Raw genomic sequence first — 17,671 nt, forward strand, 5'->3', positions numbered from 1 at the left:
CCAATGCATCACCCTAGGCTGCCACAGCTTTTGCCATCCAGGTTGAAGCCATGGCTGGTCTTATGATTGCCCCAGACAAGGAGTAAATGGTTTTAAGAAAACCATCTATTTTCCTATCAGTGACATCATTTAACGATGTTGAAGGCAGAGGTAATGTAGATTTTCAGGCCAATCGGATGACATGCCTATCTACTTTGGGAGCCACCTCCCTTTTTAAACAGTCCCCAGCCGGAAGAGGATAATAGGAATTCCATTTCCTTGGAATTCTAAACTTCTTACTGGGTGTAACCCAAGCCTCTTGCATAATTTCCATCAGCTGTTTTGACCCAGGAAACATGGTCCTAACTAATTTGGGACATTTAAACACAGGTGCCATAGATGTTAACAAAGGCTCTGCTGCCTCCTCTAAGGATAAAATGGCATTCATAGCACTATTAGCTCAGGAATGTCCACTGAGCTGAGGCCTTCCTCCTCGTCTCCGTATGCAGACCCGGAGTGCGATGAGTCCTCATCCTTCAACGAGTCCTCATCTGAAACATGTGTAGATTGTGAAGATGTTGTTTTATGTCTATGTGATTAACTTACCACCGGCATTTCAGCCTGTTTCTCTTGAGAGGCTACCAATTCCGGTACTGGATGTGATAACCCCCAGGTGGAATGCATGTAAGGGTTAATAGGCTAACTTATCCCTGGTATAGGAGCTGGCATTATCCACTCAGCTATACTGGAGAATGTCTGCGCGAAAGTAGCCCATGGGGGTTTAACTTGAACCTGTGCCTGCCTCAGATTATTCAAGAGGCTTTGGTGAAAGCTAAAACCATTTGCACATAATCCATTTTGAACCAGATCCTGAGAGGCTAACCCAGCTTTGCAAGACAAACATGACTTGAGTGTTGGTGATGCTGTGAAGAGTGTATCCTCCTCACCCTTGCCTCTCTTAGATATGATAAATAAATAACACACCTTTACAATGTTAACTACACAAATTGTGACTGCAATCACTTTAAAATTTGTTAAAGTGACACACAATCTATTCCCTCCCTGCTTTGGCACCAGCATTGAGGATCGGAATACACAGAAACTGATAGAAAATAGTAAAGTCAGCAATCACACTAGCAATCAGTCACAGGTTATACATTAGTATAATAAGCAATATGAGCAAATCATCAACTACGGATACATTTCAATTATGTAGGAGAAACATATTACAGGTTGAGTATCCCATATCCAAATATTCCGAAATACTGACTTTTTTGAGTGAGAGTGAGATAGTGAAACCTTTGTTTTCTGATGGCGCAATGTACACAAACTTTGTTTAATGCACAAAGTTATTAAAAATATTGTATTAAATGTCCTTCAGGCTGTGTGTATAAGGTGTATATGAAACATAAATGAATTGTGTGAATGTACACACACTTTGTTTAATGCACAAAGTTATAAAAAATATTGGCTAAAATTACCTTCAGGCTGTGTGTATAAGGTGTATATGAAACATAAATGCATCCTGTGCTTAGATTTAGGTCCCATCACCATGATATCTCATTATGGTAGGCAATTATTCCAAAATACGGAAAAATCCCATATCCAATATACCTCTGGTCCCAAGCATTTTGGATAAGGGAGACTCAACCTGTACTACATTACCTTATATAGGAGGTTAGACGTATTCAGTCGCACAGCGAAAGAAAACAGCAGCAGTAGTTTACAGACTCATATGCAACAGGCACTTATCCAACTATTCGTACCAAAGGTAGACAGAGACATAGGGGGACATGTAGTGATAAAAGCAGTGATAAAAGCAGTGATAAAAGAGGAGAAGTGGGCCAGTGGAGAAGTTGCCCATGGCAACCAATCAACATTGACATAACATTTATAATTTGCATACTATAACCGTTTACAGAGCAGCTGATTGGTTGCCATGAGCAACTTCTCCACTGGCTCACTTCTCCACTTTTATCACTGCTTAGTACATGTCCCCCTTAGTGCTGTATCACCTGGCTCAGGAGAGTGGGTGCAGGGAGACTTCACCCCGCTTCCAGGATCGATCAATACGTTAGTGAACACTGAATAGATCCAGACGCCTAAGTGAACACCAACGCACCAGTCATACAGCTGCCTATGCTGCGACTGGGTCCTTTTAGATACACAGCGTCTCAGACGGAAGCGGAAACTCAGTTCATGGCGGGAAACTGAGTAAACTGGTCATGGACCGGGGGGAGGGGCGACCAAGGGAGCGTCTTACTCCCCACTGCTGACATCAACCCTAGGGATCACGGCCTCATACTACCCCTGGAGCCTATGATCCCTGAGGCCTAGCACTGGTACACCCAAGGTGGCAGCTGAGTCAGCGACTGTTTGGTAGTCTCCATCCCGAAACAGTGCGGCTGTGCCTCGCGTTTCCCCTACTAAGCGGAAGCGATGTCTTACCTTCTCCCCGTGCTCCAGCCACAGCCTGGTAACGTCTGTTGGACTTGCTAGTACATCCTACACAGACATCTGCCGAAACAGCACTTTACACATGGGTAAACATTGTCGCGACCCGGCGGGGAGTTGTTGGAGCGACTCTAAGGTACGTATAAGACGCTTTTTAGAAAGATCGCTCCAAAAAAAAATTAAGACTATAAAAATAAAATAAAAAAGCTTATGGCTGCTAAAAACCAGCAGCCCATTGACCAAACAAAAAACTGAATTGCCTGAGCCAGGAGGCGGAGATATAGGGACGGGCCCGTTGCATTTTGGGAGGCCGAAAGCTTTGATCGTTTGGTGCCAATCCGCTGTCGCTACCTCATATCCTAATATCCTGTGGATAACCTGTGGAACCTGCAGGAGAAATAATTGAATAGCTTTGGGCACCTAACTGGGAGTTAAAACCCTGCGGGGTAAGCAACACGGCTAACTGAATCTACCCCAAAGTGGATGCAGCAATGTACATGGGCTAGACATAAAAACAAATAAACAGGATCAGTACAATACACAACATCGAACCATTGCATAAGTACATAGCATGAATAATAGACATTACAGTAAAACTATGGTCAGGGAGGGAGGAGTACAGGGGTAAGGGTATGGCAACTCATTCTAGCTGTTAGGAGCAGGAAGTGGTGAGCGACTCTTTACTCACACTACGGGCAAGCAGACAGGAACAGAGGGGCAGATTTATTAAGCCTTGTGTAGTGATAAAGTGAAAGGTGATAACGCACCAGCCGGTCAGCTCCTGTCATTTTCAAAACCCAGCCTGTAACATGGCAGTTAGGAACTGATTGGCTGGTGCATTATCACCTTCCACTTTATCACTTCTCCAGGCTTAATAAATCTGCCCCACAGTCACTGGAGTGGATAAAGTGAGAAAAGAGAAGGAGCACTGGCACCATAGATAGCGCTAGGGAGAGAACAGGAGGTAACAGAGCCCTGCCTGAGAACTTAAACACTAAGCAGAAGCGGTCAAAAGCTCTTTGCCATATACAGCAAGGACCATGGGGTTACAACAGACAACTGATACTTGCAATAAAAAATAAAAATCTAAAATAAGAACTAGTACCTACACCACTTTCCAAAACAAAGTGTGCAATCAGTAGGGACATTTAAAAAAAATAAAAAGGAACACAGCTGTCAAAAATGTAATGCATTTTATCTGTATACAATTTTATTAACGTCCCCCACTGACAGTTTAAAGAAGCAGGCACCTCCCCCCTCCCCGCTTGAACAGTTTTTATATACTTCCCTTTAGCCAGCCACAGAACTGCGTTTTCTGGCAATCAGTTAATAAGCCAGAGGTTCCCCAACAGTCCAGGTTTTAGGTATATCCATGGCTCAACACAGATGGTTAAATCAAATTGACTAAGGTGCTAATTAAGTCATCTGTGGCCAAGCATGGATACATTTAAAACCAGGACCGTTGGGTTGCCTTAAGGACCGCGTTTGGGAACCTCTGTAATAAGCTATTCCTATTAATCTGGTTGGCACACTTGCACATGAAATACTGACCATGTTGTACCTGTTCAATCAAATCAGATAACATCGGCCAAAGAAACTGCTGTGTGTGTGTGTGTGCAGCTTTTCTCATGCACACGGTATAGATATGATCAAATAACGTTTTGTCAGATTACGCCACCATAACAATTTAAAGTATAAAGAAAGTATAACAAAGGGATAGAGAGATTCTGTAGAATATGCCGTCTTTCAGTTATTATTTATGGATTCTAATTGGATGGGTGAACAAGCCGGAATTAGATGCAAAATGCACTTCATACAGCAATGTGTTAAAAGGTCAGGGGTACTATAAGAGTTCAATTTGGAACTCGTATTATGATAACATCAGAAATGGTTTCCAAGCAGCCACAAAGCTCTGCCAAAAGCAACAAAAAGGAATAAACCAATAAAACTGATGTTATAGAACGTACAAAGTGAGATACTAATCTGTGAGTGTAAGGTCACATTCCAAAAAAAAAAAAAAAGCCCAAAATAGGATTATGAGGATACCTATAAACACAAGACTTCCAGGGGGAGATTTATCAAGACTCGGAGAGAGATCAATCAACTGCTAACTGCCATTTTACAGGTTGTGTTAGAAAAATCACAGAAGCTGAGTGGTTAGTACTTTAGCTCTCTCCAATCTTTGCTAAATCTCCCCCCATCATAGAAAGGCTATAGACTTAATAACATCATGAGGTTTGGTGCCTTCTATTAGATCAGATATGACCATGTCAAGATGGGCATTCCACAACATGGTCACATCTGAAGTGACCGTGCCAGAGGAGACTGCGGGAAGCTAATCTTCCAGCATGTCTCGGGTTAACCCAACCAGGCCCGCCGCTCAGTTCCCCCTGCTGGCTGGGCTTCAGAAAGGTAGTGATTCTAAACGGATCGCCCACCAGTGGCTGAAGGAATACAGAAAGTCTTCCTGCAGCCCGAGCTAGGGGGATCAGTGAAGCTGCAGATTCCCTTCTCTCCACCGGCTGCAGGTGGATGGGAGCAGGCTGCAATGTGCTATCCTGATAGGATAGGCCACCAGCCTGGGCTGCTGACTGTACTGCAGCAGCGTGGCCTCTCCCCCTCTCTGCCAGCAGTAAAGGGCAATCCTTAGTATCACTCCCTGCTACTGGCTGATCTTCTTGAGAAAACTAAGAAGTCCTGCAAGAAGAAGTGTAGAAAAATGTTTTCTATATTTATAGTGTGATTTGATCTTTTTAGTTCAAATCTCATTGCGTCTAGTTCAAATTGCACTGTGTTTATTTTCCCTTGCGATGTGCGCTCCCGCATAGTCCAAATCACAAGGCAAAATAGTATGTGCAGTCAGGTATTTTTGTACTACATTGCATACATTGCATATTGTAGTGCAGTCAAAATTACATATTGTAGTGTAGCAAATACTTATTTGACCTTTACTCAGTATAAATGTCTCAACAAATCTGCAAATCAGGTTTAAATAGCTATTATATTGATAATAAAAGACAATTTTTGAAAAAAACATAGCCAGTTAAAGGGCTTATTTATCATAGGTGGCAGAAGAGTGATACGGAATACTTTTTAAAGAATATTGAAGAATTTATCCATTGTGGGACACCCATTCTGATAACCATCTGCCCCAATAAATGCTCACACCCGTACATAAACCGCTTATCACAGCCACGGAAATTTACACTGCTCCTGCACATGCAAAATTGGGCTTCGCACAAAATCTCTGTTATCGGGATCCTGACTGATCACAGTATTTTTTTACCCTACCCCTAATCCAACCATAGCCTAATCCTAACCCCCCCCCCCCCTGCAGCCGGTATTCTGTAAAGCGGGACCCCGCTGTCATTCTTCTGATTGGTGGTATAGTGACCAATTGTATGCCACGCATTTGCACAAAAGAGCTAAAAGCAGGGGGATTTGTATGCCTCTTCACACTCTGGTAGCTCTTTCCATAGGAAAAGCTGCTATTGTCATCTGAGGGAATCAGTATGTTATACCGCTGCGCGGGATCCCAGCGTCGGTTTGCTGGCCCATTCGGCGTTCCGATGTCGGGATTCTGAAGGGTGTCGGGATTCCAGTGTTGGTATTTCAGCTACCAGTATCCCGACAGCCAGCATCTTGACCACATCCCCATCTAAAGATATCATTAGATACTATTTCCCATTGTGAACAACGGGGCATGACCTGCAGCATCAGTTAGGCTTTGTTAACTAAGTTACTTAAATCATGCAGAAGCTTTAGCTTGTGCATATTTATTTATTGGGGGATGGGGGTGGATTGGGTAATAAAACACGCCACTACATTTTTTTATTTTTTTTTGCAAACACAAGACGGTTATTTATGCATGGGTCTGTTTCATGCAATACATGCTATTTATTAGGCACAGGTGGGAGACAGAACACAGCAAGCGCTAAAATCCCTGTTACTGCCTATGGAAACTGCACAGAACACTACTTTGTGAACCAAGTTGTAAAGAGCTATACACAAAGATTAAAATGCTATTTACATGTCCTTTCTCTGTCACAGATGGAATATAATGTGCGACTTGTGCGTGTCATACTTGCCTACCTGACCCTCTCCATGAGGGAGAAAATGCTCTGTTCCTGGACTCTCCTGGTAATGTATGATTGCCATCACCTGTGGTGAGCTAGGTAATTAATGAGAAAGATGTTTCACCACAGGTGATGGCAATCATACATTACCAGGAAAGTCCAGGAACAGAGCATTTTCTCCCTCATGGAGAGGGTCAGGTAGGCAAGTATGGTGCGTGTGTGTGTAAATGTGTGTGTGTAAAATATAAAAACACATATATACGTATAGGCGCTAAACACACCAAGCCTAATTACTAAAGAGGCTAGTAACATGCCCAGCAGCTACAGCATTGCCCCGAGCACACTGATGATAACTAGGTAGTACTGTAGGTGACATATAACAGCAGCATGCTGATGCTCTGTGCGGAACACGTGTGGGCAAACTTGGCTTGACTATAGCCAGTGGGAGAGGGAGCGGGTGAGCACGTGACTGGCGCCGGGCGCGTCTCCGTGACGTCATCAGTACACACCGTTTCTTCCTCCTCCATTCCTCACCACCCGTTACACCGGAGACTCCGCCAAAGGACTAGATACACCGCTGAGGCTATCAGTGGAGGGGACGCAGAGCAGACTGCTGCGGTTTCCTTCATCACACACACGTTTACGCGTCACTTCCGCCCGGTCTAGCTGGAGCATCAGTGACGCTAGAGACCTACATCACGTGTTTCGGGAGACATACGTCATGTGATCAGACGTCACGTGGCTACATATCGCTAGCTGGTGGCAAAGGTACTAGTAGGGTTGATTCTATATCGGAGTGGGAGAAGGGACCTTCTGACGTACCTAGGGGAGGAGCTACGTCACCAGGGGGAGGAGCTACGACCGAACAGGGTACCCGAAAAGTACCCTCGCGGGCTCGCTTCGCTCGACCCGCTTAGGGCTCGGTGGCTCGCTTCGCTCGCCACCAAATTACTAAAGGTAATAGTTGGTGGCGTGCAGGGCCGGCTCCAGGCCTACTAGCACCTTGAGCAAGAAAATGTAAAAGCGCCCCCCCCCCCCCCCCCATGCGCGCGCCGAAGGCACGCTCCCGGGAAAGTGGGTGTGGCCTCTGGAAAAGTGGGCGTGGCCTCGTAACTTCATATCATCAAACTATAAATATATTTTCACACAATTAGCAGCCTTACACATAGCCACAGTAGTGTTCCTTACTTACACACAATGTCTCCAGTATAGTGCCAGATACACATAATGTGCAGTGCCAGATAGACATGACATGCCCCCCAGCAGTGCCAGCTAGACATGACATGCCCCGCAGCAGTGCCAGCTAGACATGACATGTCCCGCATCAGTGCCAGCTACACATGACATGCCCCGCAGCAGTGCCAGCTAGACATGACATGCCCCGCATCAGTGCCAGCTAGACATGACATGCCCCGCAGCAGTGCCAGCTACACATGACATGCCCCCCAGCAGTGCCAGCTACACATGATAGTGTTCACTTTTTAGGGCATGGTGCTGATCACAGGGAGGGCACATTTTTAAGTTAGGAGGGCAAAATGATGTACATACTGCTTGTTGTTCCCATACCTATATGCCAAAGCATGGACAGTGCGCGCCGAAGGCGCGCAGCAAAAATTAAGGGGAGTTACTTTGTGGGGAAGGTACGTGGCCACATAATAGTGGCAATTTGCATTACACCACACAGTAGTGCACCTAATACACACTGCACCAGGTAGAACCTCCTATACACTTTGCGCCAGGCACAGCACTGAGACACATTGCACCAGGGAGAGCACTGAGACACATTGCCTAGCCACAGACGCCTAGCGGGAACACTACATGACATGCCCCCCAGCAGTGCCAGCTACACGTGATATGCTCCCCAGCAGTGCCAGCTACACGTGACATGCCCCCCCAGCAGTGCCAGCTACACGTGACATGCCCCCCCAGCAGTGCCAGCTACACGTGACATGCCCCCACAGCAGTGCCAGCTACACGTGACATGCCCCCCCAGCAGTGCCAGCTACACGTGACATGCCCCCCCAGCAGTGCCAGCTACATAAATGGCCACACAGTGCCAGATATGCACCCACAGTTCAGATACATAAATGCCCCCAAAGTGCCAGATACATAAATGCCCCCACAGTGCAGATATGCCCCCCACAGTATATATATATAATTATCTCCAGGTATGATTGAGCAACTGCCAAATTGTTTGTCTGCTTGTGTGCAAGAGGCATTGAATGGGAGCAGCATTTGGAAGGCATGCTGTTCCTTGTAGTGCCAATGGGAGATCCTGGGGGTGGCTCCTGGGTAAGTTAGCTCTCTGTCTGGAAGTGTTTTAGTAATAGCCTTTATCATGAGGCCTACTGTGACAAATTACATGGCCCTATGTGGGCACTGCTATTAAGTAGGTTAGGACTGCTGTATCGGAGAAGCCGTGACGTGGCCAGCAGCTAAACATGTGTTTGCAAACATTTGTGACTAATTCTCTGAATTTTATTACCAGATAGGTTCAGGCATGGTTACAGGTAATTTTCAGTGTGCGGAAGGGAATTTAGGGGTGGGGATTTGCACCCCCCTCCTCTCTGTCTGTTGTTTGTCTGTGACCCCTCCCCCTTCCAGCACCTGATATATAATTATCTCCAGGTATGATTGAGCAACTGCCAAATTGTTTGACTGCTTGTGTGCAAGAGGCATTGAATGGGAGCAGCATTTGAAAGGCATGCTGTTCCTTGTAGTGCCAATGGGAGATCCTGGGGGTGGCTCCTGGGTAAGTTAGCTCTCTGTCTGGAAGTGTTTTAGTAATAGCCTTTATCATGAGGCCTACTGTGACAAATTACATGGCCCTATGTGGGCACTGCTATTAAGTAGGTTAGGACTGCTGTATCGGAGAAGCCGTGACGTGGCCAGCAGCTAAACATGTGTTTGCAAACATTTGTGACTAATTCTCTGAATTTTATTACCAGATAGGTTCAGGGATGGTTACAGGTAATTTTCAGTGTGCGGAAGGGAATTTAGGGGTGGGGATTTGCACCCCCCTCCTCTCTGTCTGTTGTTTGTCTGTGACCCCTCCCCCTTCCAGCACCTGATATATAATTATCTCCAGGTATGATTGAGTAACTGCCAAATTGTTTGTATGCCCCCCACAGTGCCAGATACATAAATGCCCCCACAGTGCCAGATACATAAGTGCCCACACAGTGCCAGATAAATAAGTGCCCACACAGTGCCAGATACATAAGTGCCCACAGTGCCAGATATGTCCCCACAGTGCCAGATATAAAAATGCCCACACAGTACCAGATATGTCCCCACAGTGCCAGATATAAAAATGCCCCCACAGTGCCAGATATGCCCCCACAGGGCCAGATACATAAATGCCCCCAGTGCCAGATACATAAATGCCCCCAGTGCCAGATGCATAAATGCCCCCAGTGCCAGATGCATAAGTGCCCACACAGTGCCAGATACATTATTGCCCCCCACAGTGTCAGATCCATTAATGCCCCCCACAGTGCCAGATATGCCCCCGCAGTGCCAGATACATTAATGCCCCCACAGTGCCAGATACATTAATGCCCCCCACAGTGCCAGATACATTAATGCCCCCCACAGTGCCAGATACATTAATGCCCCACAGTGCCAGATACATAAGTGCCCACACAGTGCCAGATACATAAGTGCCCCCACGGTGCCAGATACATAAGTGCCCACAGTGCCAGATATAAAAATGCCCACACAGTGCCAGATATGTCCCCACAGTGCCAGATATAAAAATGCCCCCACAGTGCCAGATATGCCCCCACAGGGCCAGATACATAAATGCCCCAAGTGCCAGATACATAAATGCCCCCAGTGCCAGATGCATAAATGCCCCCAGTGCCAGATGCATAAGTGCCCACACAGTGCCAGATGCATAAGTGCCCACACAGTGCCAGATGCATAAGCGCCCACACAGTGCCAGATACATTATTGCCCCCCACAGTGTCAGATACATTAATGCCCCCCAGAGTGCCAGATATGCCCCTGCAGTGCCAGATACATTAATGCCCCCCACAGTGCCTGATACATTAATGCCCCCACTGTGCCAGATACATTAATGCCCCCCACAGTGCCAGATACATTAATGCCCCCACAGTGCAGATATGCCCCCACAGTGCCAGATACATAAATGCCCCCACAGTGCAAGATACATAAACGCCCCCAGTGCCAGATAAATAAATGCCCCCAGTGCCAGATAAATAAATGCCCCCAGTGCCAGATATGCTCCTACAGTGCCAGATAAATAAATGCCCCCACAGCGCCTGATAAATAAATGCCCCCACAGTGCCTGATAAATAAATGCCTGCACAGTGCTAGATAAATGAATGCCCCCACAGTGCAGATATGACCCCACAGTGCAGCCCCCACATAATGCCATCCATAAATGCCCCCAATACCTGCTGCGCTGGGAGGGGGAGGAGTGCTGCTGTCTGAGGGAGCAGGGCCGCGGGCGGTGTGGCGGCGGTGCGGGTGGTGTGCGCTATGTGCGCTGCGCTGGCGTCTGACGTCAGATGCCAGCGCCGCACAGCGCGTAAGCACATAATAGTTTAAGGCCGGGCAGCGCACGCACAGGGCCGGCTCCAGGAACGAAAATGGCGGCGCCAGCGCGCGGCGCCCATTAAGGGTGGCGCCCCGCGCGGCCGCTCAATTCGAACGTGCCTAGAGCCAGCCCTGGTGGCGTGGATACTGGAGCAGCTGTCCCGCTGGCGTAGCTCCTCCCCTTTGTGTCGTGGCTCCTCCCCCTGACGGAAAAGGTCCCTTAGGCCACTTGGATCTAGCCTCAACCCTCTAGTGGTAGGGTAGTGTGGCTGCATGCAGTTGAGTTCGATGCAGAGGATTATTACAGCAGTGTCAGCATATGCACGCACTCTGCCCCCAAGTGCACACTATTACCATGCTAGTTTTATCCACTCTTTGATACTCTGCCGCCAACATGTTGACTTGTCTCATACCTAGGCTTACCGATATCCAGACAAAAGGTTGACACCACTTAGGTTGACACCAATTGGTCGATACACCTTTGGTCGACACCTGAAATAGGTCGTCATGGACAAAGGATCGACATGAACAAGGTCACCATTGAAAAAGGTCGACACAAGTTTTTCACTTTTTTTTTACTTTTTTGAACTTTTTCATACTTTACAATCCACGTGGACTACAATTGGGAACGGTAACCTGTGGCACCTTGCCCGAAGCATGGCGAGCCATGCGAGGGGACATGGTGCACTAATTGGGGTTCCTGGTCACATTATGGAGAAAACAACACCAAAAAAACATAAAAAACTCATGTCTGCCTTTTTCCATGTTGACCTTGTTCATGTTGACCTTTTGTCCATGTCGACCTATTTCAAGGGTCGACCTAAGGTGTGTCAACCTAATTGCTGTCGACCTTGAGTCTCAGAACCGGCTTACCAAACAGGGACACTCATGAATTACACAGGTTCTATGGCTGATTAACATCAGGTGACGTGCAGGCTTGTAGTCAGCCAGCCACAGAACCTGTGTAATTCATGACTATGTATGGGGAGAAGGGGAAAGGGACTCTCGTTTTTTTGGGGGGGCACTCTTTAGAAGAAGAAAAATTTTTTTTTTCATAAAATGTAACTTTTATTTCAGCAATATTAAAATGTATTCATAGACCAAGACAAAGACATTCACATAAAAACATAAATTCACAAAAGCCACATCCTCAGTTCCGTGTGGAATCCTGTGATAAAGTATCACGTTTTGAAGTTTTGCAAAATATTACAAAACAATCCAATAATAAAGGATATTTATTTATTTATTATTTATTTATAAACAGTTTCTTATATAGCGCAGCAAATTCCGTTGCGCTTTACAATTGGAAATAGCAATGATATAACAAAACTGGGTAATAACAAACAGTCATAGGGGTATATTCAATTAGAGTCGGATCCATTCCGACATGCATTTGTCGGAATGGATCCGACAAGGGCTATTCAATGCCCATCTCAATTCGACTTTAAAAAAGTCGAATTGAGATGAGGAACCGGAGAGGGGGGAGAGCCGCGGGCAGACGGGGGACAGCCGCGGGATCTCACTTGCTGGAGCCGGGTGGACGCTGCCATGAGCGGCAGATATGACACATCCTCCTGCAGCGCTGTGCTGTAGCGCTGCTGTCCCCCGTCTGCCTGCGGCTCTCCCCCCTCTCCTCCTCTCAGGTCCCACATCTCAGTATGACTATTTTTAAGTCGAATTGAGATGGTCGGAAACGGGGCCAAAACCTGTCGAATTTGGCACCGTTTCCTTCAGAAGCATGTGAATCAGCAGCTATACCGCCGATTCACGTACTATTCGACAAGTCGAATTCCCCGACTTGTCGAATAAAAATGCTGGGGACTGAATAGGTCGAACCCCTTCCGACCTGAAAAAGTAAAAAACTGCCATCTTTTCGACAAGACGGCAGTTTCGACCTTATTGAATATACCCCATAGAGGTAGGAAGGCCCTGCTCGCAAGCTTACAGTCTATAGGGAAATAGGCATGTGTACACAAGGAAAGGTGCTATCTATTGCATAGTTGTCCGCCAGATTGCAAAGGTTCTAGGTGTGCTGCATCAGTGGCTTAACTACTGCCCCTGCAGCCCTCAGGGTGGCTTGGGGGCGCAGGGCTGCGGGGGCGCCGCCACTGATTTAGCGCAGATTGACATGCGGACGAGTGTCCGCATGTCAATCTGCTGTCTCCTCTCCCTCCTTCCCTCCGCTGCTGTGATGGAGGGACACGGAGGGCACAGCGCGCGCCTCTCCTGTGTACCTCCTGCATCTCCGGCGGGTCTAATAAATGAAGTGCCATTCGTGAGCTCTGATTGGCTCACAAACCGGCACTTCCTTTAACAGACCCGCCGGAGGGACACAGGAGAGGCGCGCACTGTGCCCTCCGTGTCCCTCCATCACAAAACAGCGGGGGGGGGGGGGGATTTAACTGGCACTGGGGGAGCATATTCGGCACAGGGGGAGGGGGAGCACTTCGAGGGGCATATGTGGCACTGGGGGGGTATATGTGTACCTGGCACATGGGGGGGCTATATTTGGCACTGGGGGCATGTGAGTACCTGGCACTGTGGGGGAATATCTGGCACTGGGGGCGTATGTGGCACTGGGGGGGTATATGTGTACCTGGCACATGGGGCTATATTTGGCACTGGGGGCATGTGAGTACCTGGCACTGTGGGGGAATATCTGGCACTGGGGGCATATGTGGCACTTGGGGGGTATATGTGTACCTGGCAGATGGGGGGGGCTATATTTGGCACTGGGGGCATGTGAGTACCTGGCACCGTGGGGGAATATCTGGCACGGGGGGCATATGTGGCACTGGGGAGGTATATGTGTACCTGGCACATGGGGGGGGGGGGCTATATTTGGCACTGGGGGCATGTGAGTACCTGGCACTGTGGAGAAATATCTGGCACTGGGGGCATATGTGGCACTGGGAGCACAGCCCTAGCAACAAGCACTACCTCCTGGCAACGAGCATGACACCCAGTGCATGAAACCCCTGGCAACAAGCATGAAACCCCTGGCAACAAGCATGACACCCTGAGCATGAAAACCCCTGGCATCGTGCATGAAACCAAGAGCATGAAATCAGGGCCGGTTCTGGGGCTTTGCGCACCCCGGGCGGCAATGGGGGGGCGTGGCTTCATACAGGGGGTGTGGTCATTTACGCCCTCTGTACAGACTACTGTAGCGCTCTGAAATGTGCCCGCTGCCGCTGGCCGCTGTGAAGCCCTTTGTGGAGAGGTCCTTTAATGTGCGGTGCGCGATGACGTCATGGCGCACCGCACAGCAAAGGTCCTCTCCACGAAGGGATACTAGACGCGTAGCGTCTAGTTCCCTTCGTAGAAAGGACCTTTGCTGTGCGGTGCGCTATGACGTCATCGCGCACCGCACAGTAAAGGACCTCTCCACGAAGGGAAACTGTAGTTTCCCTTCACAGCGGCAGCGGAGGGCACAGCAGCAGCAGATCTTGCCCTGGTGCGGCGCCCTCGGGCAAAAGTCCTGCTTGCCCGTGGCAAGATCCACTACTGCATGAAACTCCTGGCAACGAGCAGGTAATTTAAAAGTAATTAGAAGCCTTACTGTAGGACTTAATGTGTAATGGGCATTATGGTGTGTGGCATAATGTATCACGGACATTGCGGTGTGTGTCATAATGTGTCACAGGCATTACGGTGTGTGGCATACTATATCACGGGCATTGTGGTATGTGGTATAATGTCTCAGGGGCATTGCAGTGTGGCATAATGTATAACGGGCATTGTGGTGTGTGGCATAGGGTATAACGGGCATTGCGGTATATGTCACAGGCATTACGGTGTATGGTATACTATATCACGGGCATTGTGATAGGTGGTATAATGTCTCAGGGTCATTGCAGTGTGTGGCATAATGTATCACGGACATTGCGGTGTGTGTCATAATGTGTCAGGCATTACGGTGTGTTGTATACTATATCACGGGCATTGTGGTATGTGGCATAATGTCTCAGGGTCATTGCGGTGTGTGTCATAATGTGTCAGACATTGTATGTGCTATAATGTATCAGGGGCATTGCAGTGTGTAGCATAATGTATAACGGGCATTGCGATTCCTGTCATAATGTGTCACAGGCATTACGGTGTGTGGCATAATGTGTCGGGGGCATTACGGTGTGTGCATATTGTGTAATGGGCATTATTGCGTGTGGCATAATGTCTAAGGGCCATTGCAGTATGTGGCATAATGTATACTGGGCATTACTATAAGAAGGAAAAATTACCAATAATGTAAGGGGCATGAATCCTTTCCTGTGGTGGCTAACGTCTGGGCGTGCAGGTTGCAAAACTGGGATATAAGGTAGTCTTTTCCTGCAATGCCACGCCCCTTTATGTGAAGCCACGCCCATTTCAACGAAGCCACGCCCCTTTTGCGACGCGCACGCATGTTTGTCCCTTTACTAGTGCCAATTATGGGGGATGGGCACCGAAGAATTTTTTGGCTTGGGGGACAAAAATTTCTAGTTACGCCACTGGGCTGTATGATATGGTCGTACAGCAATGATGAACCGGGTTCGAGAGCAAGGGAAAGTGAAGAATGAGAAGACATGTGAGGATATGTGTGGACTGTGCAGAGTGGATGCAATTTGATAGGAAGGTTTATGAAAGTTATGTGGGTGGTTCTGGAATTTGATATGCTTGCCTAAAGAGGTGAGTTTTCAGGGAACGGTTGGAGGTTTGGAGACTAGAGGAGAGTCTTATTGTGTGTGGTACGGCATTCCACAGAGTGGGTGCAGAGTGGGATATTGTTTTGTATTATTATTGGATTGTTTTGTAATATTTCGCAAAACTTCAAAACGTGATTCCACACGGAACTGAGGATGTGGCTTTTGTGAATTTATGTTTTTATGTGAATGTCTTTGTCTTGGTCTGTGAATAAATATTAATATTGCTGAAATAAAAGTTACATTTTATGAAAAAAAATATTTTTTTCTTCTAAAGAGTGCCCCCCCAAAAACAAGAGTCCCTTTCCCCCTCTCCCCATACATACTGAATATCTGACTCTCAGGGGTGCACCTCCACTCGAGTTATTTCTCTAGACATCCTTCTACGAAGACAATAATGTGAACAATCGTGGAAAATCATACTGCTGGTTATTATAACCAAACAACTATGCTCATTTGACCTGTGCTCAAGTTTTCCCATTCTCTCCTCCCCCCGAAGCCATAATTCATGACTGTCCCAGTTTAAAGGGATAGTATGGTAATCCTACTCATACGTGCCTATTGGGAGACTTGGCCGTCAGTAGGAGAGTTGATTAGGGATGGCCATCAACCATCGATGATTTTAAATTATTGATGGTTTATGACTGATGGCAACTAGTTTTAGCATCGATGGGGGGAAACCAGATGGTTTCCCACAATCGATGTTACAGAGCAACCAAATATTTTTTGTAACTTTTTTTCAAGGTCTTGGGACACGGAGCCCCCGACATCCGTGAAGCCATGCCCCTGAGCTCTTTTTGGCACGTAAATCGTGGACACTAAAGCAGGTGTAAGTATCCGGGAGGGGGGGGGGGGGGGACCATTGATGGTTCCTTACCAGATGGTTTCACACCATCGAGGTTATCCATCAATGGTACCATCTTTGGTAACCATCAATGGATAACCCACTAATGGCCATCCCTAGAGATGACCATACCCCTCCAACTTTTGATCGTTGGGGGTAGGGACAACCCGCGCCAGAGGCGCAGCCGTGGGCGAAAAGGGTCGGGGCTTTGAGTAGTGGGGGTGGGGCCTCGTGCAGCAACATCCGTTCTTGTCATTTTGGCGGCTCCACTCCCGCACTGATAGATGCCGCATGGCACCTATTAAGTGATTACCAGCTGATATCACTGGCTCTCTCAACTGCCCCCCCTTCCCACAGGTCACTGTGGCCCGCAGGTGGGACAGCGGGACATTGTCCAATTAGCGGGACTGTCCCGCTGTATTCAGGACAGTTGGGAGGTATGGAGTTCACAGTCCTGCTGCTTCGTGTCCACGTCTGTGAAGTTGGGGTGGTGGGGGCATGATAGCATGATTTACTGTGAATTGCATCATCATAGCCTTACCCGCTGCAACAGACTCCTGCAAATTGTGTATTAAGTTACAAGGGCAGTGCTCAACTTTGCCTTTGTGGCATCAGGGTTTTGCCATTCAAATTTTCTGCTGTTTTAAAATGAGCAATTTGCAGCCAAATCAAATTAAATCTCGGCAATTGGTATGCGATTGTGTGTGTTTGACTTTACCAGTGTCTTTAATCTGCCACCTGTACTATACATCATTGTACTTGTGGCTATTTCCCTGGAAAAGTACAAGTTATGAAACGCATGCACAGTGGGGCTGATTCAGAGCAGGGTTGGGCATCTATCTTTGTTATTCCCAAAAGATCGATGCCCATCGTTTTGATTTTGGATGGATTCTCAAGTCACAATGTATAGTCTGAATCATTCCAAAAATCACAAGGCTGTAGCAGCGATAAACTTACCTGTTCCACAGTGTATTAAATAAATGGGATCCCGTATCGATTCCCAAAATAATCGATTACGGACTGCCGATTAGCCATTCCTAATTCAGCGTTAGGAGCAAATTAAAAAGAAAAAA

General features: G+C 47.4%; 1 protein-coding gene and 1 long non-coding RNA gene across 4 annotated transcripts in view; one reads left to right on the plus strand and one right to left on the minus strand.

The window, feature by feature from the left end:
* The window catches only part of TAF1B (TATA-box binding protein associated factor, RNA polymerase I subunit B), a 316,001-nt gene extending 308,893 nt beyond the window's left edge, over nt 1-7,108 (minus strand). Inside the window, exon 1 of one of the 2 annotated variants that reach the window (XM_063915434.1) lies at nt 7,019-7,108. In XM_063915434.1, the coding sequence (XP_063771504.1) occupies nt 7,019-7,036 (18 nt within the window). In that variant the 5' untranslated portion in view covers nt 7,037-7,108. Of the gene's footprint in view, nt 1-5,954; nt 6,090-7,018 lie in introns of those variants that run through there. The other variant, XM_063915433.1, reaches the window with a different exon arrangement.
* A 79-nt stretch (nt 7,109-7,187) lies between these two features.
* The window catches only part of LOC134909040 (uncharacterized), a 261,137-nt gene continuing 250,653 nt past the window's right edge, over nt 7,188-17,671 (plus strand). For both annotated transcript variants that reach the window (XR_010175833.1, XR_010175834.1), the window contains exon 1: nt 7,188-7,277. This is a non-coding gene — a long non-coding RNA (uncharacterized LOC134909040). The remainder of the gene's footprint in view (nt 7,278-17,671) is intronic.

Source organism: Pseudophryne corroboree, chromosome 4 (assembly GCF_028390025.1).
Source record: "Pseudophryne corroboree isolate aPseCor3 chromosome 4, aPseCor3.hap2, whole genome shotgun sequence".
In the NCBI taxonomy this organism is placed as follows: domain Eukaryota; kingdom Metazoa; phylum Chordata; class Amphibia; order Anura; family Myobatrachidae; genus Pseudophryne; species Pseudophryne corroboree.